At 43.2% G+C, this 26023-nt stretch overlaps 1 protein-coding gene across 1 annotated transcript in view; it reads right to left on the reverse strand.

Annotated features, from left to right (window-relative positions):
- Positions 1-26023, reverse strand: part of E2F3 (E2F transcription factor 3) — a 44957-nt gene that overhangs the window by 7805 nt on the left and 11129 nt on the right. Inside the window, exons 2-4 of the mRNA XM_063325813.1 lie at positions 4231-4342; positions 1665-1884; positions 920-1080 (exon numbers count right to left, since the gene is read on the reverse strand). Of these exons, the coding sequence (XP_063181883.1) occupies positions 920-1080; positions 1665-1884; positions 4231-4342 (493 nt within the window). The remainder of the gene's footprint in view (positions 1-919; positions 1081-1664; positions 1885-4230; positions 4343-26023) is intronic.

The following is a 26023-nucleotide window of genomic DNA, read 5'->3' on the forward strand; positions in this document are numbered from 1 at the left end:
ATACCCACTGAGATGCAAGCACAATCAAAAGACAATAATGACATAGTTCACATTACATTTCACTGACACTCCCACAGTTCTTTCCTATCCTTCAAAATAGAGAATAAGTCCACCTTATTAGATGGCTCTTTAAGAACGACCGGCTATTGAAAGTAACAAACGTTTTCACGTCAGCATTTAATAAAATGCCCTCTTCTCTTGCTAATAGGTGGGAAATCTAGTGAAAATGAGAATTGGTTACTTACAAGGGGTATTAGCAGACGAAATACCAGGAAGTCATATGAACCTTATGCAACTGAGCTTTGCTATTACATCAAATAATTAAGTCTAAAATAGACATTTCGAGAGCTCATAAAACCTTTATCTGTGATATTCTATTATAGATTCTCTAATCAGGAATCTAAAAATTTGTTGCAAGTCTCAGACTAAACTGACTGCCAACTTTATTTTCCTCTCTGTGTCTGTAATTTATATATATGTTAGTTAAATGTAAAAAAAAAAAAATTAAGTAATGAGTACATACACAAGTCTTTGTTACCTTAGTAAAGACTTTGTCTACATGCCTTTATAATTACTGCACACATAAAAATGAGTTTGTTCTGGGCTCAAGAGTTGAAAAAAGCACAGGTTTTTGATGTTACCACTCATTAATCAGCTAAATTCTTGGTTCTACTCTATGTGAACATGGATGTTAATTAATCAGCTCCTTCATACACCACCTTTTTTTTTTTTTTGGCATTCCAGATGCATTACAGGTGCAAGTGGCTTAAGTAACTTTTATATAGAACTACATTAAAACCCATTATTCCCACTGCTGGAAATTTCTGGCGCTTCGTATCATGTTACTTAGAGGAATTCTCTTAGCGTTACAGAGCACGGCAAGATGACTGACCACCTTTCAGGTTTTGGCAAAAAGGATATCTCTGATTCTCTGAGTCCTCTGTGAGCAGCTTGAGGTCCAGGGTGCAGCTTTGGATTAGCTCATCCAGTTTCTTCTCTTCCTGAGTCAGTTCGGTCACCTCCTTCGTGAGGCCTTGACGCTGTGCCAGCATGCCACCGTCCTCTGACAGACTGCAGCCCCTGCCGATACAAAGAAGGAAGACACCCTTTCAGCATTTTAGCCTTTGTAAAACTTGACCCTGTGCTATGGGAAAGGGAAGAAGCAGGGGTTTCACACTGCAGATCGAGCCCTTAGCCCCTTCTCCATACTCCTGCCTGTAGCGAGTCAACATACGCTATGATTTCCAGAAAAAGCATCTTTTTATCATAAAAACACATTTTGGAACTGCCACCAAGATGGAAAAGTGGAATATTTCAAAGTGCTTACAAAATCTTGCTTTTAACTCCCCTCTCCTCTAACACCCTGAAAAAGACCAAGAGAGGCAGTAGGTAGAGATGTGTACCCAAAAACTTACTCCACTTGCAGAAGCAAATGAGTTAATCCAGTATTCAGACAAAATGCCAGTTTCTAATTTCCCTGACAAATGCTATTTATACCCTGAAAACCTGTCTTAACGCAAAAAGAAAGCTTTATCCTGATAGAAGGCATTGTGGGTGATTGCTTGGAGCAAAGTGTTAGAATGGAAGGTGGGAGAAGAAAAACACTGCTGCTCTGTGACAGTGAAATCAGCCAGCAGGAATGGAAAAGGATAATGAATACTCACATCCACTGAATGTTGTTTTTGGATTTTTTCTTAATGAGATGTATGCCTTCCAGTACATTGGTGATATCGTAAATCCTCCTTTTTTGCACCTTGAGGACCTCAGCCGCTCTGTTCAAATCTAAGACCCCATCAGGAGATTGGCTCAGCAACTGAATGAACTTCTTTGTAAGAAGGCCAAGTGATGTATCATACCGAGTCTTTTCTGAAGGAGATTTTGGGGCTTGGAAAGGAAGGAAAAAAAAAAAAAAAACCAAACCCAGATAAATCAATTTTCTCCCTTTGGTTCCGAAAGCAGCATCCAGAAATGAAAGGACACATGTTACAGATATTTCTTTCATTTTTACTAAAGAAATCTCTCAAACCTCTGCATTAAGACACAGCTTACCATTAGGTATTTATTTGTATTTCAAGATGTACTTTTCCAGAAGTCACAGGTACATGAGCAAATACATACATTTTTTTAAACGCAAATATTTCCATTAGTCTGACGGATACATATAGCAATATTCTACTTAGGCTTTCACTATGTGAATTCTTAATAGTATTTTTAGTATCTATTTATCCTGGCAGCGATACCAAAAATTCCCCTATGATGCTCCTTCATCAGGCTGATATCCAGCTTTCATCAGGGTTTGACTTTCCCCTCTTGTCAGGTAAGTGTTTCACATGCAATTAAGCAGGACTTTGGTGTACTTCAGTGGGTGAACACAATGACAGATTCCATCAGCGCCAGACTCCACGGCGTAGGGAAAACTCAAGTGAATTAGAGGAGATTGACGTAAGATACAATTTATAATCATCATTTCTCCATAACCAAGCAATCCTCAAACCAGGCAAGAGTATCCACTTCTTTTAAATCAGCTGTCAACAAACAGCTTGGACCTTACTAGACAACTCGCTGTTTTCATGCACAAATGTAGCAACTATGTTCCTAACAGATGAGCTCTTAAAAGTTTAAATACATAGATCAGAACAATTTCTAATTCTCAATGTTCAAAGCCTTTGTGTCAAGGGCTTTATTAGAAGTCTGCTGGGTTGAAAGCTTCCCTGTTAGCAAAACCTTTACTGTATGTCTCAAACCATTCCTTTGCTTCAGGTGAGGTCAAACATTATGCAGGATGGTTCTTAGGCTGATCGGTAGTCATTTTCAAGTTTTCGGGTGGTTGTTTTCAAGGTCCCACACTTAATTGCAGAAGCCAGTCAAAACTGAAATCCTACCTGAAAGTGAACCTTTAGATTACCCTGAAATATTTCACAGGATATGATGGCTTTTCAATGAAAACCAAGTCATTGCCTGTTTGCAAAGAGAACCTGCTGTATCTCATTTTTTGGTAGATTCCGGGCTTGTCTGCACTGGGACATGGAGGAATATCCGTATCAGTTAGGTGACCTTCTGAATTTAGAGCAGGGTGGTTTCTGTTTGTTTGTTTGTTTTTCCTTTGAGTTTTAGCAAAGAGTAAGAGGATCAGAGTGAGAAGGACAAAAGGCTACTTGACCCGCACCTAAACTGGCCTGTGCTCCTGGTCATGCAGCAAGATGTTCTCTGTACAGCCTTATCAACAACACCACAGCAGCATCCTACGCTCTGAATGGTACTGAACTTCCATGAGAACACACTTCAATTTAAAACAGACTTTGTTTAGCCTCATGAAGTTCAGTTTAATTAAAACAACTGTGGTTGGTTGACTTGTCCACTTTAAGTTCATATCTTCAGCTAATCTCACTTTTCCCATCTGCCTCAATAGAAACAAGACTTAGTCTGGTGAGGAGGGACAAGCACGCCTTCTTGTCTCTTGCTCTCCCATCACTACCACTGCTGACTCAGTCCTCCCCTTTCCCCATTCCCCTCCCTCTGCAAGCCTAATTCTGCTGAAATCCCCCAAACAAGATGGCAAGGCTACCCCCCAGCCCCAGCTGCAAGAAACCTACTGCCCGAGGCAATACAGATGTGTGCAAAAATGAATACTTGCAGCAACTGAGCAGTGGCAGCAATAATCCAGTCCTATTGCAGGGAGGGAAGGAAGATCAGAGCCCACAAAAAAAGCATTTAGCGTGCAATGCTGCTGGGGAACAGCTACAGCTCTTTGCAAATCCCTGCCCAGGGGAAGGAGCCCTGCCCATCGGCTGCTGTAACTTTAGCAGGAGGAGGAGGCTGGCCTGATTAGCCTTGCCTAATAACTGTGCATTTGATCCCATCAGAATATCCTGATTCCTCCGCATCTACCTCTCCTAAGCATCCCCAACTCCGTGTCCTTGGCTGAAGAGGAGGTCCTGGAGGGAGAGGCTGCAGGCTGCCCAGCAGGCAGAGGGACAGACCTCCCAGCCAGGACCTTCAGCATCCGCTCAGCAGCTCCACACCAAGCGATGAAGGCTGCAAACTTGTTGTACTCTGCCTGGCTGTGGGGTTGAGAATGTTCCATGAACATCCAGGTGAGGAGAGTAATGAACACGTTCCTTTAGCTAGGCAATGCAGCCCGTTGCACTGGTTTTCTCTGGTCTCAAGCTGGTAAAATAAAAAAAAAAACAACCACCTCTGTGCCATACAGTGTGTTACTAGTTCCCTTACTTTTGGGGCTATCTGGACTTCTTGTCGCAGCTCTTCCTTTCCCCTTTGGAGTCTTTAGTCCTTCGGCAAGATACTGGTGGCCACTTTCTCCTAGCTCCAGCCTTCGCTTTGCCTGTTAAAAAAAACATATTTTTTTTTTAATTGATGGATGTTAAGAAGTGTATTTCACTTTATCAAACACAATATTGGGGCTATAGGAAAGGCAGACAGCAGTGAACTTTTCCCAGCAAGGTATACAGTACAGCTTCATACCCCATATTCATCACAAGGGAATCTGAATATTTACTGGAATCCCAAGGTGGACTTAGATATGTCACTCTCAAAGGCTAGGGTGACGGGGGTTTTATTTGAAAATTCAGCAATTTTTTTAATTGGAAAAGCCGAGCGGCAGCTGTATGATCTACTTCAGTCTAGTCTGGACCTTCTTAAATACATATGAAAGATTTCTACCCTCACTCAAGTTCAGAACTTTTCAGCTATCAACAGCAAAGAGCATCTCAAGCACACACACATACGAGCCCACAAAGCTACATTTCTTCTGAAAAACTCTTTATACCCATCTCAGTTTGTGCACAGGTAGTATTAGTGCAAGTTACGTTTTTCCTTCACCATTTGAAAGGATGGCTCTGAGAACCAGCAACTTCCACTTCCATCAATGAAATATGAGACATGACATCAAGAGCTGCATGGGACAACTGTTCTCCTCTGCTTCTCAGTAATTTTTGTCCTCATTGAAAGAACAACCACTACATCCATTTCACATTAACTAGCACATTTGCATTAAAGCTGCCTACATAAAAGCAAGGTGGAGCAAAAGTACTGTCAAAAAGGTGATGCCTGAAAATCAGCTATAAATGTTCCATTCAGATCAAGAAAAAAGCTGTGTATACTTGCATAATAAAAATAATGAACGAAACTGTTAAACTATGCAACACAAACTGCAATGAAAACCACCACCAATATGAATTTTATTCCTAAACAGAAACACAATCTACTATCTTTGGAAACAATTCTATACCCTGCCATACTACTCAAGTTACTGAAATTTAATCTGGGGATGTTTGTTATCCTAACAATAGAAAGAACATTACCTGGGAAGACACAGGAAAAGAAGAAAAAGAAGTTTTATGTCTAATGAAGTTTAGCCAAATAGCTGTTTCTAAAGAATGCTGTTTATCCAATTAGGTTGAATAATTCAGAGTATTGTATTTGCTTGCTCTTTAGACTTGCCCCAAAGGGTTCCATCATATTCTGCTCCTCAGTGAACCAAGACAAAATAATACATTCTGCTATGGAGTTGTAGACAGATATTTCTGTGTTGTGGATTTACCTTATGTGTTTTACTTTGGGTCTGCGACCTACAAATGGCTCCAGATAAATGAATTTTTACGCATTTATTTACGGATAGCTAACTAACACCTTTGTGCCGGACTCCACTTGCAAACCTCAAGCTTATTAAAAGGCGAGTTAAAGCAAATGAAACTTGTATAAGCCCACGGTGTAACAGCATGTGCAGAGTGCTCAAGCCACACTTCTCCGTATTTTGTGTGAAGGGGTGAGGCACTAATTCATCTGTGACTGAATCGAGAGCAAAACTGAACTAACTGCATCCTTCTAAGCAAGGCAGCCAGCGGGCGCCCAGCAGCCCATCGCTGGCAGCTTCTAACGGTGAAACACCTTTGGTCCTCTCCCCGAGACATCAGCTCTGTAATCCAAGGACACAGACTTCAAAAAGGTCAACCGTTAACAAAAGCATCCAGCTAATATGTTTAGCCAACGTAATTGGATTAAATTAAGATTACAGCTATTCCAGAGGGAGAAATACATTTCGCACTTTTTTTTAAGTAAGTGGTTTTCCACCCTGGAGAACTATAAGAGAAAAGGAAGGAGGGGTGAAAAGGGAACAATTCAGGGCGTGGGAAGACTAGGCCAAAGGGATACAATTAAAGATAAAAGAGAATCTCAAAACCAGGTGTGAGGAGAAGGAGAAATGCTAAAGACTTAAAATCCAGAGATTTGCAGCGGCTCTCTCCGTCAGAACAGAAACCCTGGTTTGGACGACACATCAAAACTTTTTGCCTGAACTTGTTTGCCAGACACAAACAATGGTATTTTGCCCCTACTTTTGTGGTTAAACACTTACAACTTTCTCCTGTGAACTTCAAATAATCAGGTTTGGTAGCGAGAGAACATAAACAGCATCCTTTGGCTGCGCGCAGCAGCGCAAGCCTGCCCGTGTGTGTCAGGGGGTGTTACAAACAACACGCTCTTGGGGGTCCCTCCAGCGTACTGTCCCTTCGGGCACTACGAGCCTAAGGACTGGCTTCTGGAAAAATACCAAACGGCAAAAGAGTGCTACAAAATACTTATGTTGCGGGGCATGAAGCATACAGAAAACCTGCAAGAGAGAGAGAGAGAACAGAGCAAAATATTTCAGAAGGGTTTAAAAGAGCTCAGCGAAGTTCAGAGCTCTGAAGTTCAGAGAAGCAATTTTAGCAAACCCTGGGGAATGTTTAATTTCTGGCCAGATGTTACATGTCATTCAGCAAGTGCTTTCTTCCCCTTCCTGTTTTACAAACTTCACAACAAGATGCAGGACTGAAGTGGTATATTCTCTCAATTTCTTCTTCCCTGACTTACAGACCAAAGATTTTCTAGTGCCTTTTGCTTTGAGCTAGAAATCCTGGGTGACTCACAGTTTCTCCCTCCCAGCTCCAAAATTATTCACAGTGCTTCCTGTTATCAGACTTCCCTTCAGAAAACTCAAGATCCGTGTTCAGCAATCAGTAGAATCAGTAACACTCTTCAAAAAAAAAAATATCTTGATTTGCATAACTTATTTCTGCTACAGCCCTATAATCATCATTTGCAGTATTTGTACAAGTTTTTATACAAATTCCGTATTGTCTTTATTTGCATTATTTGACCAATCATAGCATGCAGAATCTTCTGACACAGTATGTGGGACCTGCTAAGAAGCAGCAAGCCAAAGGACACCAGCACAAAGCATCCCAATGACTGAGAAAGACAGGAATCATAGACACTAAGAACTTCTCAGCAACTTGAAACTTGAGTGCAATAAATGGAAGTCAAATTCCTCAGGAGGATCGTGAAAGGATCATAAAGCACACAGGGCAATGAGACGGGTAAAGCCACAAACTGACACATCCAGCAAGGGACACAGAAGTGACAGGAAAGCGTCCTATTGATCTGAACCAGACACCTACCTAACCCCTTGGTGAGGACCTAAGATATTTGGCATCAACTTTTTTGACTCCGTTTTCTCTTTTAATACCATAAGCAACTGCTGATATAGACACAACTATGGATCCACTGTTCAGTGCAGACCACTAAAAAACAGGTGTCACCTTGAATCCTGGGTAGTTATGCCCTTTTAGCCTCAATCCATTTTTTTTAAAGAAAAAAAAAAGAAAAAGCCAGATAGCTACCAAAATTAACACTAGAGGCAAACTCACAAGAATGTCTTCATAAGAACACTTGTCTCTATAGGAAAATAGTTTAAAATCTACCAGGATAAGCTAAGTATTTTCAAGTATGAAATTCACAAGTATGAAAGTATGAATTCCAAGATGAAATTCACTTTCTAATACACAGTCTCAGTGATTAACTTTTAAGAAGAGGTTGGAGGCAGGTATGCTTACAGAAGACTAGAAAAAGAGCAAATGTAGTTTATCATAATGGAAAAAAGGGGTGGAAAATGTGCAAGCAGGAAATTATAGCCCATCTCTCTTGATGAGCTGGTTTGACCTCACAGCTGCCTGGGTCTAACAGGTTGCTGCCACCACCGCTTCTCCTGTATCCTTCCCTCCCTCCCTGAGCCACCCCTTGGTGTGGGCAGTGCCTGACCGATGGGTCCTCATCGGACCATGCAGGGAGCTGGCTTAAAGGGTCACAACCAGCAGAAACCTAACCCTTCTCCAAAACACAAGTGAGGAGTTTTCTGCTGGGTTATCCCTTGCCAGGTAACTTGGCTGCCGAGCAGGAGCAGCAGGACAACTCTCCATCCCCCTTGGAGCATTAGTTGGCATTTGAGTGGCTTTGCTTTCATGTCACAGAGCAATCAACTTCAGGTTTGGGGGAAAGAAACTGGCACCAATAAAAAAAAAAAAAAAAAAAAAAGAAAAAAAAAGTCAGAGCATTACCTTGTAAGAGCATAGCAGATGGCAAGGTCTAAGCGTGAGGTAACAGCCTGCACAGGGTTTTGTCAAGAGCACGGGGAGGGAAGCGCCGTGGTGGGGGACAGCCAGCGCTGTGTCAAACCAAAGCCTCATTTTCTATCAGGCTTATATTTCTAAGTTTGAGGGAAGAAGCAGCAGTAAAACATCCTCTAATTCTTTCCAGTGATAAAACCATGGAGCGTAACTCTGCCAAACTATACGCATTTGAAATTTTTCCTGCTAGATGTCTCCCTCAGCTTTATTACTGGATGCAAGACAGTTGCACTGTTTGCAAGAGACAGACCTAAGAAAAATTACATTACCTGTGCTACTTTCTGGAAACCCTTTGTCTGAAATATTGCTGCACTGCATGATGCTTTAGCAGGCACGTAAAATTTGACAGAAGGACGATCTGAGTCGGGCATGTGCCTTTCTATTCCCTCAAAATTCCAAATTTAAAAACACTTGGAAAAGCGCAGCGGGTGCATTTTCAATATAAACATCAACAGCCAAATTCCATTTCAAACTGCAAGCAGCACAGCTCTCGGGCCTGCCCAGGCCATGCAGGTGCCATCTCCTAGGAGGTCCCGTCCAGGATGAGACACGTCTAAGTCCCCTGCTCCCCTAGCAGGCGTTCAGGGCATATTAGAGCAGCAGCAGCCCGATTTAAATACAAAGGGAGGAAAGTCGAACTCAGAATGAGAGTGAAAGTAAACTGGGACAAAGTCTGCTGAGATGGGGACAGAAGATAAAATAACTGATTCAAAAAAAAAAAAAAAAGGGGGGGGGGATGAGGAGTTGGAAAGCAATTCCTGTTTAGGGTTGACTAAACAGAGAAAATAGGAAGATTGGAAATGACCAAGCATAGCAAGGAATAAATTGTGTGTATTAAGTGATAGCTGACGGTGAACCAAGCAGCAAGCCAGAGAAATGTGTCTTAGCGCTCAACTGTGTCTCCGAGCAATGAATAAGTTGGGCAAGTTAAGCAAGGGCAGATGACTAAGTCTGGTGTAGTCTCTGGAAGATATTACAATTGCTAGGGGCAGATAAAATGGCAGCTTTTCTGTATGTCACCACAACGCTGATATTACCGGGGAGGGGATACAAGCCTAGCCAGAGAGCACAGATAAATTTTGACCGCAGCGAGGAAGCCGGATCACTGACACTTTAACAGTATCCACGCACTTTCCATAGGCTTTCCTCCAGGTTTTCAAAATTAAGCAGTCGCTTAAAAATACAATTTAAAAGCCAAGTTTCTGAGGCATGAACTCTAGAAAGCTGTTCTGGAGGTCAGGAGCTGCAGAAAAGAAAGCAAGCACCTTACATGAAAGGGTAAATTAAGCTGGAGCTTGACGAGGGAGGAATACAAGAGAAGCAGCAGAAGAAAAAAGACACCTTGGGGTGAAGGCACAGAAACATTCATGTGTTAGGGAAATTTCTCCACTGATCGAGGCGATACAGGCCGTGCCTTTTGAACATGCTCAAATGAACAAACTCTGGTATGTGGAGAGCCTGGTATATGCCAGCCAGAGGGCTGTACCCAGCTGAGGGCATGGCAAACACTACAGCCAACACCAGGAGGGACCAAAAAATGAGGAGAGGTGCAGGGAGGAACGCAGAGGAGATCCCAGCAGGGATGGGGCTGAGCTCTGCAGGTCAGCTCACAAGTGAGGGAACACTCGAGGTCAGCAAAAGGATGCAAGAGGACTACCAGGGTTGCTGCCTTCGGACTCTGAGTGACAACTCCTCATACGCCTATTTCTGTTGAGCAACAAGGAGATAAATTTGCAATCCAAACTCCTGGAAGGGCAAGAGATTTCAGTTTTCCATGAGGAATGATTTACCCCCGCGGTCTACACACAGATACCAATAACTTGTACCACACTACCCTTGGTTTTAAGTAGTTAATTCTGACAGTATAAAAAGGGGGTTTAAGAAAAGAATACGAAGACAAAGAAATAGCTGGGGCTTAAACTACTTGCATGTAAAAGTCAATAGACTAAGTATGTTCTTAAGAGGCGGGTTTCTAAAAGTCCCTCTCAACTCTTCCCAAAAATACTACTACTCTGTCAAAAGTATGCATTCTCCTACTACCCTACACAGAGGAACAAGACCAGGAATGGCACTTTAGTGAAAATGTGACCTCAAAATAAAGTTTTCCATGTAGCTCCTTCATTAGACTGAGGTAAGAGCATATAAAAAGGTATACAAAAAATAGCACCTTGAAAACTGAATAAATTGTAAAACCAACAAAAAGAAGAACAGTAGTCTGAAATATCAGTACTTATTAGTCAGGATTATTAGTTGAGTGACAAGCAGCTGGTATTTAAAGTAACATTTAAAGAAGCATTTTAAAGCAAATGAAAACACAGCTTACAGAAATCATCTTGATCAACCTACTCCAACACAAAAGCCCCAAATTTTCTTCTCAGAAAATGGCAACTGTTGTAAAAAGGGGACAAAAAAATCCTTTACACTATATGAATCTGTGTTTCCTGAACTATCAGCTTATTTTTCAACTTATCAGGCATCAGCTTTTTATAGTTTTGACTGAGGGAACTTCTTCTCTAGCTCCTATATTGAAATTATTCATTCAGTTACAGTCAAATTGCTTGTTTTTAATACAGATGAATATTAAAAGAAAGTCCCCTTTGTGTGTCTTAGTTGGGTTTATCACTCAATAAGAAGCCCTCACAATTATCAAAATAAACTGCGTTGTGATCATCTGCAGCCCCTCCTCATCAGGCATTTGACCCTGAAAGCTGAAGGCTGACAGTGTTACTCTGGTGAAGTTTCTTTCAAGGCCTAATTAAACCATCCTATTTCCATCGATTTTCCATTTTCACAATTCCCTCAGAAGTATCAGGAGTGTCAAGGAAGCCATGAACTGTAAGCGCTTAAATATCAAACCGTAAGACTTATATTTAGCTCAAAACAGTTAAAATGTGGGCGGCCAAGTTTCAGCAGCAGATTCTTGCTTGAAAGTAGGACCCAAGCCAGAGGAACCTAGCGATGGCTTTCCCTTCTCAGGTTGAATATGCAGGAAGAAGTAATGCAAGCGTCACGAGTGCCTCCCAGTCATTACTGCAGAACATCACACGATGCCATTTTTAACACCCACTGAAAGGCATACATTAGCTTCCAGATACGCTCAACAGTTTGAGGGGGGAGGGCTCGTTCCCCTGTTAGCAGCGCTGGGCATCGATGGCCAGCACCTCACCCCCCTGCGACAGTTCACACTTCTCTCATCTCCCTCCTGTCTGAACAGAAGGACGTTTTCAACCGCTTTTCAATGAAACACAGTGGCCTGAACCAAACCAAGAAAGCAGCGAAACGGAACAATGAAAAATGGTGGTTTCTTCCTAGACCTGCGGCAGGTCGTTTATACTGAAGGGGGATTATAATCTCAAGGTACTAATTCCCTTTTTGATTTTCATCCTGATATCTCGTGGGGAGCTGACCTGCCAGAAGGTCAGAGTATCTCACAGTCACCACCCCTAACGTAGCTCAGACACTGAGGTAAGCGGACAGCCCGCTTGATGTTACTCCATTTTCTGCTCATCGGTCTACGTGGATGCCATGGGATCAGCCTACACCCTGTCAAGCTTGCACTCAGTATAGTAGCCACTGCTAAAACGTGCAACTTATGTATTCTCCTGCGCTGGTGCAGTACTTCATATTTGCTTTGTGCTAGAAGGGGAAGGACATTACAATGGTTGTGCAAGAAATAAACCAAAGCACAAGCCACGTTTCAGGCCTCAAACCAACAGAATTACACCTATGCTGCATAGGAAATGAATCATCTGAGATCTTGCTATTGCAATTTTTTCCACCAAATATGAAACAATTAACTTCTTACTGGAAGCAGTGGCTTTGCACTGTACTTGAAGGTTCCAGTTACCACTTCATGTTGAAATATGAAAAGTTATTTTCAGGAAACTGCACCCAAGTTTTCATCTCAACTGCTGAACTGCCCAAGGTGAGAAGCACACACGTGCCTCTGAGCAGTCCAGAAAACACCTCCATGCAGCGGCTACTCCCCCATCCCAGCAGCTGCTGGAAGCTGAGCTGCACCTGCCTGGTTGAAGCTCTGGAGGACAAAACTTCCGCAAAACATACCGAGAGACAGCTAAGACTTGCATGCAGAAGCACAGACAGACCAACCAGCATCTGAGGGGAGGAATCCTGGCTGTGGGTTTTTGGGGTGGCAGGAGAGTTTCTCTCCCCAGTGAGCACAACAAGGGCCAAGGTGTCAAGGCTAGCCCTGCCACCAGCAGGCTTTCACACCAGCCTGGTCCTGCAAACTGGTGTCAAAGCTACCGGCCGTTCGCCCAGCCCCGTTCCCAAAGATACCACTTCCAGCGAGGCTGCTGTCCCCAGAGCAAAGCTCGGGGGTTTTCAGTTGCGGTTCACGTCAGTAATTTCTCACCACAGACATCCTTTGAAGAAAAGGAGACTGTCATAAAAGAGGCCTGACGCTGAACTTTCAAACCGATGGCAAGCGGGTGGGGGGGCGGGCGGGGTGTGACAACAGAGTGGCTGCATAAGAGACTTCGCATTGTAATTTCTGTGTTGCATATACGTGTAATAATTATACTGACACAGGTCCACTTTTAACGTTACCCATGGAGATCAAAGTACGCCAAATAAGAAAGTGATAGCTTAAATCCACACGGTGCGTGACAGGGCACCACCTCTTCATGTGTCAGCAGAGCTCCTGGCTGCGTTTCAGCCTCTTGACTGGCGAGGCTAAAACTGAACCGGAACGAGGGAAATAAAACTTCCGTATCATTTTAGGGTTGGTCCCAAAGGGAAAACATCACAAAGCAGTTAGTCTCAAAATACATTCTAGAGATTATTTTGTCCTTTTTTATTTAAGGACTATTCTTAAAAGTACTCTTTTAAAAGTCATTAGCTTCAAAATAAGATTGTGATTGGATTAGTTCCACTGAGTGGCTTCCACTCTACAAGGAGAAATTAGCACAGCTACTTAAAAAAAGAAAAATTTTCAAACACTGTCAGTTGTCTGCCAAATCGTCTACTAAACAAACAAGGCCTGGGAGGGGGGAGGAAGGACATTAAAGGAGCTGGAGAATGCGATAGGATGAACTTCCTTGGAGGAAATTCCAGTAAATGCCATAAAGTATCAGATACGCAGGTTAAAAATTAAAGTAGTAGTATGTTGGGCATATATATCGGCATAGAAATCAGGAGGACAGTTATTCCTTACTTACAGAACACGCAGAATATAGTCATAAAACTCTCTAGAAAGATGGAATTAATAGGATTTGATATGTATGAAGTCAAAAAGGAGGAGAAGGAGGAGCACTCACAAAGCCACGCTGGTGCTATCTCAGTGTAGGTGCACAGTAATGATGCAAGATTGGGCTTGCATCACAAAGTTTGCTCACTAAATTGCCAGCCTAAGCCACAGCATCTCGAGCTTTGTTTTCCTTGGATAAAGGACTCCTAACAAGAAAGGCTGGCATCTGTGGAATTACACCAATGAAGTTTCTGGAGTGCAAGTTTTCTTGTCTGCACAGGTCTGTGGTTCAGGATTTTTCCACCCTGGCACCCCAAATCTTCCTACACTCCACGCAAAATACCCATACCGAGTTAAATCAGTGCAATACCAAGGGACTGCATCGCTTTACTTACTGACAGGTGATTCACAGGGAACCACCTAACTTGTTCCATGCTCTGTTCAGTGGTGCCCAGTGACGGGACAAGAGGTAACGGGCACAAACTTGAGCATAGGAAGTTCCACCTAAACATGAGGAGGAACTTCTTTACTTTGAGGGTGGCAGAGCACTGGAACAGGCTGCCCAGGGAGGTGGTGGAGTCTCCTTCTCTGGAGACACTCAAAATCCACCTGGACGTGTTCCTGTGCAACCTGCTCTAGGTGACCCTGCTCTGGCAGGGGGGTTGGACTAGATGATCTCCAGAGGTCCCTTCCAACCCCAACCATTCTGTGATTCTGTACATTCTTTCAAAAATTAATGACAAAGAGGATCCATATGCAAACACTTCAGAAACTATAGCATAGAGCTACAAACTAGAAGGCATGCAGTTTTAAAAATCCTCAGGTGCACATGAGTTTTAGCGTTGGGTATTCAGGCCCCCAAAGGAGAATCCTGTCGTGAAAAAAGTCGACACCAATCTTGACTCTGTATTTTTAATTCACTGCCTGAGGCAAGATGGTTCTTACATCTATTTGTTGAATTAATGTAATTAGTTATATGAAGTCAGATCTAAAGTAGTAAATCTTTAATTTTGAAGTACTTCCTTAACCTAGTTCCGTACAAGTATAAAGACATACAGCTGGATTCGCCAAAAGTAATAAGTGTACTTTAAATCCATTTATGGTGATAAAAATATTATATAGACTCCAAAGAACATTGTGAAAGTTGACAAAAAACTTTCAGGAGACAACCAGACCCAGATGAGATGCAATGATTTGCACTTACAGAGCCAGTTAAGAAATAACATAGGGTCCTAAGCACTTGCTGTAATACAGGATAGTTCGGTACATTATGTAAACTGGGGGGGTTTTAGTTCACTTCAAGGAAGTCACAACACTGTCCAAACAGATTAACCCTGAGAAGTTGTTTCTGCACCTACAATATCTATAATGCTTACTTTGCATAGAGAGACTGATTTATTATTTGCAAAAAGTTAATAAGGTACAGTTTTGAAAATGAAATTACTAGTATCACATAAAAAAAAAAATCTGAAAGTAACCTTGACGAAGTTAACACAATAGCCTCCTCCACATACCAAACCTCAGAGTAACAAAAATAAATAGCAAGTGCCCAAGAAACAGGAAACGTGGTTTACATATCCAAAAGCAACTATTCCTAGAAGCAGTCAGAAAGGAGGCTCCAAATCAGCAGAAAGTCAAAGTAGTAGATAAAAGCGTGGAAGACGAGACAAGGGAGAGAATCACAGATAGCAGGGACCTAGAGACCCCAATTGTGGCTGACAGCCCCCTCCATCCTAGATCAGGAGCCAGTACTGCCATCAGAAGTTTTCTTCACAGCACATCTCTTTGACTACAAACTGAACTTGGTTTTCACCCAGCCCGGGTTGCTAAACTCTAGGAACTGATGATTTCCTCCCTCCCCACGTCAAGGTGGACAGCTGTTGCATATACTCTTATTTCACCAATCGGTTTGGCAGCAGACAGCTTATGTGGCTGAAACGGCACAAAGATAGCTGAGTTCTTAGTGCTTTAAATGCCGTGTAATGTCACAACGAACAACTAATCCACTGAGCTCTCACTGTGATGCACATCCTACCTTGGCAGTATTTTATCACTCCATCGGCCACACCAAGGAGCAGAACAACCTGGTAGTACTGGCAAAATTAAGATAAATTATTTGGTTCAAAAGGCAAAATTGTCTTATTCCCAGTGGCAGAGGGGGAATAAAAACAAGACAAGACGACAAACAACAGTTCATGAAAAAAAGCAAACAAGCCTTGGTAGACTAAATAATTTTCTTTTTCACATCTGGGTAAACTCTGTCATGCCAGGAACAGGGCAATCTAAAAAGCTCATGTGATAGCCTTATTTACAAGACAACATCCAAAACAGATGTGTCATCACAGAGAATAAATTTCTAGGGAAAAAAAAGAGAAAGTTGCTGGTTTGGCTTTGGTGAAGCAGAACATCTCAGGTCACAGAGTCATCAAAGGACTTGACCGCAGATCAAAATTGGCCCACACCAGACACAATCTTTCCATTCCACTTTGTCTTCTTTACTATCTATTCCCTAAACTAAATAACTTGAGATGACTTCTCCAGAAAAAATGTATACTATCTTTAAGTCTGAAATTTTAAGATTAAGTTAATTGATATTTTCTCTTTAATCCAGTCTTTGATCAAAGAAAAGAATCTAACTTACGAATATGACCTCCTACATATCACATACCACTACCTTTCCCCTAGTTGCTATGCAATTAGCAACATTAAACTATCTTGTAGCCAAGGGTAGGAAAGACGGCCATGCAATTGTAGAATCTCAGTTATGAGAAAGTTAAATGAGCAAGCACCTGTCAAGAACGACCATAAATATGGTTGCTGACACCCGAAAGCAGGCAGATGGACTTGCTAACCTCAAGGCTGTTCAGAGCTGAAATTACAGAGCATAACTCTGCAGAGAAATTACACAACAAAACATTAATTCTGTCAAAACTTGAAGATATCCACTCATGATTATTTTCCCCTCACTTAAAAAAAAAAGTCTAATTTCCACTGAGTTTGCATTGTTTCAGCTTTCAATAGTAAGCTCTTGATATGCTCAAGCTTAACAACTTAAGAAGACTTTTGACACAAGAAACATCTCACAGAGTGGCTGAGGTGGAAAAGGACCTCTGGAGATCATCTGGTCAACCCCCCACTGCTCAAAGCAGGGGCTACTAGAGAAGGATGCTCAGTGCTGTGTCCAGTTGGGTTTTTAATATCTCCAACGATGAAGACTCCACAACCTAAGAGCTCTATTCCGGCATTTGATCATCCTTGCTGTAAAATCTTATGTTTAAATGGAATTTCTTGCATTTCAATTTGTGCCCACTGCCTTTTGTCCTGTCAGTGGCCATCACCGAGAAAAGCCTGGTTCCATCTTCTTCGCTTACTCCCATCGAGTGTCTATACACCTTCTGTCCTCCAGGCTAAAAGGTCCCAGCTCTCTATGCCTCTCCTTACATATGGGATGCTCCGAGGTCTTAACTACTTTCATGGCCCTTCACTGGACCTGCTCCAATATGTCCATGTCTCACCTGTACTGGGGAGCCCAGAACTGGACCCAGCACTCCAGATGTGTCTCACCAGAGCTTAGCAGAGGGGAAGGATCATCTCCTTTGACCTGCTGGTAATGTGTGGCCTAGGAGATTATCAGTGGTCTTTGCCATAAAGGTGCATTGCTGGTCCACCAGGACTCCCAGGGCTTTTCCTGCAAAGCTGCTTTCCATCAGGTTTGCCTCAGCCCATCCCGGTGCCTGGAGTTATTCCTCCCCAGAGGCAGGACTTTGCACTTTCCTTTGCTGAACTTCATGATGTTGCTGTCAGCTCATTTCTACAGCTTGTCAAGGTCCTGCTGGATGGCAGCACAACCATCAGCTGCATCAACCACCCCTCCCAATACCGTATCTTGTATATCAATCAAATCATCATCAATATTAATTCCATAAACAAAATATTGCTTAAGTAAGTTGCACTGTAGTGCATTTCCTTCAGACCTCAAATGATTTTTGCTGCCTTATTTAACATCATCTTCCATTTCCAACGTTTTCCCTTTACAGGCGCTAGCAGTGAACGGTGTACGTTATTTCAACTATCAGCTGCACCAAGCCTGTTCACTGAGGCAAAAGTTTCTCCCCATCCTGTTCCTTTTTAGTACATGCCAGGATGCAAGCCTCAGTGCCACCACTCCTTGGCATTGCTCTGGAAGCTGGCGAGGAGTTGCTTGTCCACTACAGGCTTCTCCAAAGTGCTGCTTTCCAGGATACAGGCCCTCTTTCATAAGGCATAGCTTGCATTCCCTGTTCTCTGGCACACAACTTTGCCTTTGGCTGTATTAAAGATGGAGTGTGCTTGAATGTGCCTACAGAGCAAGTTGTGAGCGCTCCATTATCACTTACTGTTCTGCTAGCAATTACTATCACTAACAGGTTTTTTTCGTTTACTTCTGTGACAATAATGAAAGCACTCCGCAGTATAGGGATTAGTGCAAATACGCGCTGGAATCAATCAAAAGGATGCTTTTCCTGATCTGTCGCTTAGCCAATTTTTAATCCCATGCCCTACTGACAGTTATTTTTCTTAAGGAAAATCCTTTACAATATTAAATGTCCTTTCTATCAGCCTCATTCACGGGTCAGACAACTACACCTTCATTATCTTTTAGCTTTTGGTTTGTGGGGAGGAAAGTTGGGAAAAGAAAAAGGCTGAAGATGGGAAAAGCTGGCTGTTGCTGGTAAACGTTTTAGGAAACACCACAAGCCCTTCTTGCAGTGCTGTGTACAGAACTCCATCCTTATAATTGCACACTACTTAAACCCTACAGAAAGGGTTATTTCAAGACTGTTGCACATCCCAGGTTTTAGGGAAGTTTTATGGATTCCAGAATGAGACTGGAAGAGCAGAAAATTAGCAGAGAGGTAAAAGAGACAACACCTAGGATGAAGGCAGAATCTCAGGTGTCTATTCATGAGCTTTAGTTTCTGTTCATTGCAGCCTAAAGTTCAGAGAAAGCCTATTAGGCTTCTTGCACTGCTGCCTTCCCTCTCTTTCCCTTGCAGTTATTAGAACTATCCTCTATTAGCAACAGACAGATAAATGGGATTTCCCAGAAGGCTGGAGAAGTCTTCCAGTGGAATCTATCACTAAAATATCACCTATTAAATGCTGCACTAAAAATTCCTTTCTTTAAATAGATTTCTTCTCTCTTCAAAATTATCTTCTCAATTCAGGCTCATGGGCTCTTCCACAAGTGTACCTTGATCTGTTCAGAAGATAAATGACCACATGATTTAATCGTGCCTTCTTCACAAAAACCATAACTTTCTCTGTTATGATCAGTACACCTTGATCCTTTTCATTTTCAAATGCAGTCCCACTGATGAGTCATCGTTCCCTCCTCTCACACACATTTTTCAGTCTATCCTTTTCTTCCTTTTCCTCTTGTTTTAGTAAAAGCTGTAGGTAGGGCAAACTAAAATAGCAAGTTTCACAACTGGACATGAGACATCCTTAAATTTAGATCAAGTGAACCCTTTCAAAGTACACAGGATCTTCCCATCCAGACAGATTTATAAGAGCTACATATAATTAGGGAAAGGAATAGGATCAAAAATAGCCCATGTATGATGGCCTTTCTCAACAGTATGTGGATAGGAAGAACAGCCTTATTCTCTTAGCAGCAGGGGCAAGGGTAAGACGACTCAGCAGTCACAGGAACCCCCCACCACCCTGTAGCTTCCCAGATTGCTAAGAAGTCTAGAGCTTGGTAGATTCTCAAAAAAAAAAAAAAAAAAAAAAAAATCCTCTTTTTCTACACTGTTTTCCCAACCCTGATTACAAACTATATCAAACTGCAAACCCAAGATTACCCAAGAAAACTCAACTACATTTCGCTATCTGAGGTTGCAGGTTATTATCCAAGGTGAAGCAAAAGTACTTTAAAGACAGTCTTGGAAGAAACCTGCTTTGCCAGTCACTGGTTTGTCTTGGAAGTATAAAGCTCAAAAAAAAAAAAAAACCACAAAAAGACAAAAAACCTGTCATCTTGCCTTGACATCCATAACTTCTACTCTCTCAGCAGGCGCCTGTGGATGACAGCAGCAAGACTCTTCTTACTCCTGACTTCCACGCTTTGCACTGGCAAGAAGCCCTCACACACTCCGCACTAACTTGGAACAAGTTCTGCAGTGCAGCCCTATGCTTTCCACAGTAAACTGGAAATTTCGTGTCCGCTTCAGGTAAATACATTTTATTGAATTAAATACAAGAAAGTAAATATGGCAGAGTTACAGCGTTCCTTGTGTAAAAAAACTGAATTCCAAAATAAATAGGAATGCTACACAGCTTTCACATTTTACTATCCTGCAAATATTTCAATGCACAATGATGCTAAAGAAAGTATCGGGAGAAAGATGGAAGTTTTGGCAACTGCTGTGGGGAGACCTGAGGCTTCTGGCAGTGGCCCTTCTGGGAAGGGCTGGGAGATAAACACATATCTGAAGTTTTTTGCTGAAGTAATCAATAACGAAACAGTTATGTTCAAAATTAGGCAGCAGATTGAAGTGGTAACTCTTATTTTTGCAGTCCTATTAGTTACAGGCTGTCTCCAAAGTTAGTTAGTACTGCACTAGTTGAGTTTGTATGTGGAGGTTTCTTTTACAACCCCAATAATATACCTCCTTTTAAGCTGAAGACGAAATTCAGCAGTGTATTTTGGTCACAAGAGCCGAATCCTGCAGCGGCGTGGAATGAGCAGGGCCCTGGGTGCTCTCGCCACCAGGCTGGCTGGCTTCACCTCTCCACTTGAGGGGCAGAAAGGAGGCACTGCTACGAGTGCAGTCATGGAACTCAACCTTTCTTGATGAACTTTGCATATGACCAGCATTCATCACCATTCATCTGACCGGATGCTCTAGGAGCCTTCCCACGTTGACAACCCACGCAAGATAAGCCTCTCAGCCGTGGCTATTGGCAGTGAAAGCCATCTCAGTTGTTATCTCCAGGGATTCCATGACCTCTTGGGCAAGACCGTGATGCCTTTGCTTCCATCTGTTAAAAATCAGTCACATTAAAGCCCTGCTCCGAGCAATGTTACCTGTCCAAGCAGCACGGCCAGCCTGGCCTCAGGAGGGATTTCCCGATAGCAATGATCTCCGAGAAGGCCTCCAGGATTACAAGCTCGCTACAGACATAACTTCTAGGCACAAGTTACATTTATATCTTCACCTACTTCAATGCCAGCTGCTAGACTGTAATTAAATTACACGTAGCCTGGGAGCCTCGGTCAGGGACTGGAAGCCGAGTGTACGAGGCACGGTGCAAACGCAGTGCTGAGATGACGCAGCTTAAGGGACTGTGGATTTTCCTCTGCAAACTGAGAATATTTTCAGCCATGTTTTCTCCTCCATGTGCTCACAAAACCCCTAAAACCACCCCCAAGCCTTTAAAAGGCTGAATGCCAGAGATGGGGAGAGCCTGCGAGGTCCCTTCAGCCCTTGGGTGCTGCTGGCAAGGCACCGGCAGCCGCTCGGTAACCTAAGTGGTAAGTAACAGCACAAAAGGTGCTGATTTCTTTACACAGCCATCTGTTAGGTTTTCATTACGCACAACTCTGCCTGCTTCTAGGAGATGCTGAGGCCACAAGGCATCCCACCTGCACCTCGGGAACCCCCCTGCCACCATCAGGGACAGCCCTCGCCAGCCGCCCCAGCCTGGCCAGGAAGGCTTGCTGGGCTGAAAACTAATCGCTTGGCCAGTGTTAGCTTTCAGCTGGGGTAGGTACCTGGTCTGGCCAAGCCGGGCGCCAGTGCAGGAAGGTGGTGAGACTGCGTGAGCCAGGAGGGCAGCTCGACCCCCTTTGTGGTGGCGCTGCCTAGAATCACCATAAGTTGACTGTGAAACAACATCCCCAAAGCTGACATCTCCCAGGATGGTCCCAAGAAATCCCCTCCACCACGGGAAGCACTCCTCGTAGCACAGATGCAATCCATACCTTTTCCTTCCCACCCCAGCAGGCAATTAAGGTTAGCCTCGCTACGAGAGGATTACATTTCGTTTCCAAGAACATGCAGATGGAAACCAAAATATCCTCCTGCTTCCTAAGACAAAAAGCCATTCCCAGGCTGCTGAACCAAATGGATCTAACATATTGGTCTGGGGCACGATGGTGAGGAGCAACGGGAAGACCTTTTCCCCCCCTCACTCACCCACTGCAGATACCTGTCACGACTAGATTGCTTTGTGTTTCAGTCCCTGCATGCAGCTAGTGACCACCTGAGGGATCGTGACATGGTATTTAATCCGCTTCTATATGGCTGAGGGAAGTGGGGTTGTTTAGCCTGGAGAAAAGGGGGCTGAGGGGAGACCTCATCGCTTTCTACAACTACCCGAGAGAAGGCTGTAGAGAGGTGGGGGTCAGTCTCTTCTCCCAAGTCACAAGCGATAGGACAGAAGGAAATGGCCTCAAGTTGCACCAGGAGAGGTTTAGATGGGATATTAGGAAAAATCTCTTCACTGAAAGGGTTGTCAAGCATTGGAACAGGCTGCCCAGGGAAGTGGCTGAATCACCATCCCTGGAGGTATTTCAAAGACCTGCAGATGTAGCGCTGAGGGACATGGTTTAGTGATAACTTGGCAGTGCCAGGCTAACAGTTGGACTCGATCTTAAAGATCTCTTCCAACCAAAACGATTCTATGATTGTCTTCAGAAATACTGAGTAGTTTAACAAGCAGCACAACTGTTTAATAACAGCACACGACTACTGAATTTAATATGCAGAAAGCAAGTCCTGTTATCTCTACACCAAAAGAGTATCTTCAAAGTGTAACAAGGAAGAAACTGGAACCATCAGTCAGTAATATTATCACTCTTTTCTCACAGCCAGAGCTGCATCCATCAGATGTACTGCAGAAAACAAGGAGAACAAAGCTAATCAAATAATACCACCTTTCTTCCTCTCCGTTATTGCCTCTCCTAAGATTGACCGCATTTGTGGTTAAACGCAGGGAGTCAAACTTCCTATAAGCAGTGTCGTTACGGTTCCAGATTTCCACTGTGGTTCAGCCGTATCACAGCTCTGGAAAGGCATACTGGCGTATGCTCAAACCACTGCCTTCGCTTGTTAAGGTGAAAAAAATTCCATACTGTGACTGTAAAAAGTTCTTACCCAAATCCCCTCGCCCGTCTGCCTTCTTAAAGATCTTAATACCAAACTTTAAAAAAAAATAAAAATAACTTTGTTGACATTGGTAGTCTGGATAAAAGCACTTAGTGAAGGGACTGACGCAATTTCACCATACCAGGGGAGATGCAAGCAGCTAGTTAAACTGGAGAAGCAGAAGCCCAACTCCTCAGGATCCCCAGCACACATCTCCTTCCATTGCTCTCGAGAAGGACTCCTGCTCAGCCCTCACACGCCCCAAGGATGTAAATGTACATGTCCCGTCTTTTTGTTCGAGCAGTCAAAAGCCTTCATCAGTTCTTTCACAATTTGAAGCTCACATCACTGAGATCAATAGTCTAATCCCAGCTGTAGCCAAAATGCAGCTGGCTGATTCGTCAGCAGGACTAGCAGCTTGTCCCCCGAGAAAGCAAGTGTGAAGACGATGCAATTTCCACAAACTCACAGGTAGTCCAAGCATCTGCTGGTAAGCGTAGCTTCTCACATGAGAAGCTCCTAAGTTTGTCTTGAAAAAAGGATCAGCTCATTGCAAAACGGACAGTGAAACACGCTGGTTTTTGGACCCTGTTTCTGAAAAGAAAAATCAGATCAGGATACCACAACCAGAATGCCTTAGGTCAAAGTAGACCTAAGAAATTCACTTTCAACTCTGCCTCTGAAAGTGATAGGAAGCTAAGTGAAAGCTGAAGTTTCTCCACACTATGCAGTTACACACAGGAACAAGCAAGCAAATAGTCATGGCCCTGATCAATATTACCATCCAAAAAAATTCCAGTCTGACCTGTGTGGGGTGAGGATGCCCAAACCAGTGGACCTGTAGCGACAGGTGCATAAAGATGTCCCCTATGTAAGTGCACCACTGCATCAGTCCTGACCTGCACACCCACCTCGGTTCAGACGAATACACCTACTAAGTTACACTCCACATTTTTCACCAGAGAAGAGTGGACCCTGTACCTTCCCACGCTCTTAATGCAAGATACTCTAAGTTCAAGGTTCTAGCTGGGAAGCTCACTGCACCTGCTCCATGCTGGGGCTCATGCCTCCAATGCCATGGAGGGGCACTCGAACAGGAGACAAAGCGGCAGAGAGGACAAAAATAAAACATCACCTCAGGCATTCAGGGAGAGGCAAAATCCTTGCAGAAGGCATTCAGCGGTACTTTGCCGTGGAAGGAATGATACATTTTTGTACAATTTGCGCAACATTAACCAAAGGGTCTGGGGCTGAATCTAGACAAAGTATCTGACACCAGCTTTTCAGGAGGAAAGCAAGCCTTCCAGGACCATTACAGCCCCTGGCAGGCAGGCTGCCCCTGATCTTCTAGGCATTCCACGCCTGCACGACCAGTGAAAGAGCCGGGGCTGCCCTGGTGGGCAAGCACATTTGCTGGGATCTTTATGCTGCCCCTCTTGCACAAAATTCATAGGATCATCACCATAGAATCACAGAATACCAGGATGGAAAGGACTTTAAAGATCATCTGGTCTGACCTTTCTTAGCAAAAGCACAGTCTAGGCAAGACGGCCCAGCACCCCGTCCAGCTGAATCTTTAAAGTGTCCATTGTTCGGGAATACCCTGCTTCCCTGGCAAGACTATTCCAATGGCTAATTATTCTCACTGGGACAAATTTTCCTCTTGTGTCCAATCGGAATCTACCCAGGAATAATTTATACCCATTACCCTTCATCTTTCCCATGTGACCGTAAAAAGGAAGTCTCCATCTTCTTTGTAGCTACCTTTAACACCAGACCATGGTGATAAGGTCTCCCCAAAGCCTTCCTTTTTCCAAGGCTGAACAAACCCAGTTCTCTCAGCCTTTCCTCCCACAGCAGGCTTCCCCGTCCTTTCATCATCTTTGTGGCCCTTCTCTGGACCCTTTTCAGCCTGTCCACATCTTTTTTGTGCAGCAGGGACCAAAACTGAACACAGTATTCCAGGTGTGGCCTGATAAGCACTGAGTAGAGGGGGAAGTTCAAGAAGTTTAAAATTGTTCCAGATCTGTTGGCTTTTTCCATTTCAACAAGGCATCACCATCGAACAAGTCAATAGGCAAGCTCAAGTATCTGATATTTTTGGCTAGATATACTATAGCATCTCACAGATGCCTAGAGTTTTCTTCCTGCAAGCTCTCAGGGAGATCCCTCTCTTCTCAGCTGCCAGTCAAGCAGAGTTTGGGAGTTGTTCTTCACACACTGAGGCAACTGAGCTCTTCAAATGGCTGGGAAAGTCATGTTTCTCCACTTCAAGTGAAGTACTAGCAACACATATAATGCCCGTCTGGTACAACGGGTGCTGCTTCTTTCCCTTGGAAGAAGTAGAGAAATGTGTTCAAAAAGGCACTGAGGACATTGAAAGAGCTAAAGGGTAGTCAAGAACACAAAAACTAGACAAATCTGAAGGGGAAAAATACGAAGACTGAAATTCTGATCCTTTCTTACTGAACACGGAATGATTTGATAACTCCTGATTCATTTTGAGGCAGGAATACCTGATTTTGGCCTTAAAGGTGGAGTCCATCTTAGTCTCTGCATTGCAGATGTGAGAACAATCACATTTTTGCTTCCTCCGACTTATTGCCAAATTGATTGTTCTCCAGGACTGGGAAAGAGGGAGAAAGGAGCGAGATGGTAATCACCCTTACAAAATTCTTTAAGGTGAAAGAAGTGAATGCATCTTACTTTTCCTAGCAACCCTCTATCCTAATTCAGAAGCAAATAATTCACACTAAGGATAGTATCCTGAACATATGGCTTTCTCTGAATAAGGGGAATTTGCCTGCCTACAAGCTTGCTTTTCTTTTCTCTCTCTCTTTTTTTTTTTTTTATTTAATTAAACATGTCAGTCTCTGGAATCCCCTACACATTCCCCTTCACAGCAAAGTGGTTTCTGTGCCTCCCCCCCACCCCCCCCAAAAAAAACACAACCCACAAGAAAAGCTTTGTAAGTATTAACTTATTTGTGTCCACAGAAGCCTGTACCTAAGCTTAATATCTAGCCAAAAGCACAGAACCTGTTCACTACTGTTGCATTCACTTCCCACATATTCAGCAAAAGCACGATGTTACCAAGACGAGAAAAGGGAAGGAGTTCAGCGCCCCAAGGCCAGCAGTAATGTGTAAAGCATCTTTAGAGAACAGGTCACAAGCAAACAATGTTGGAGGCCTTCAAATGACCTTGCACCTTTCTTTAT

The sequence above is a fragment of the Chroicocephalus ridibundus genome, chromosome 2, assembly GCF_963924245.1.
Source record: "Chroicocephalus ridibundus chromosome 2, bChrRid1.1, whole genome shotgun sequence".
Lineage (NCBI taxonomy): Eukaryota > Metazoa > Chordata > Aves > Charadriiformes > Laridae > Chroicocephalus > Chroicocephalus ridibundus.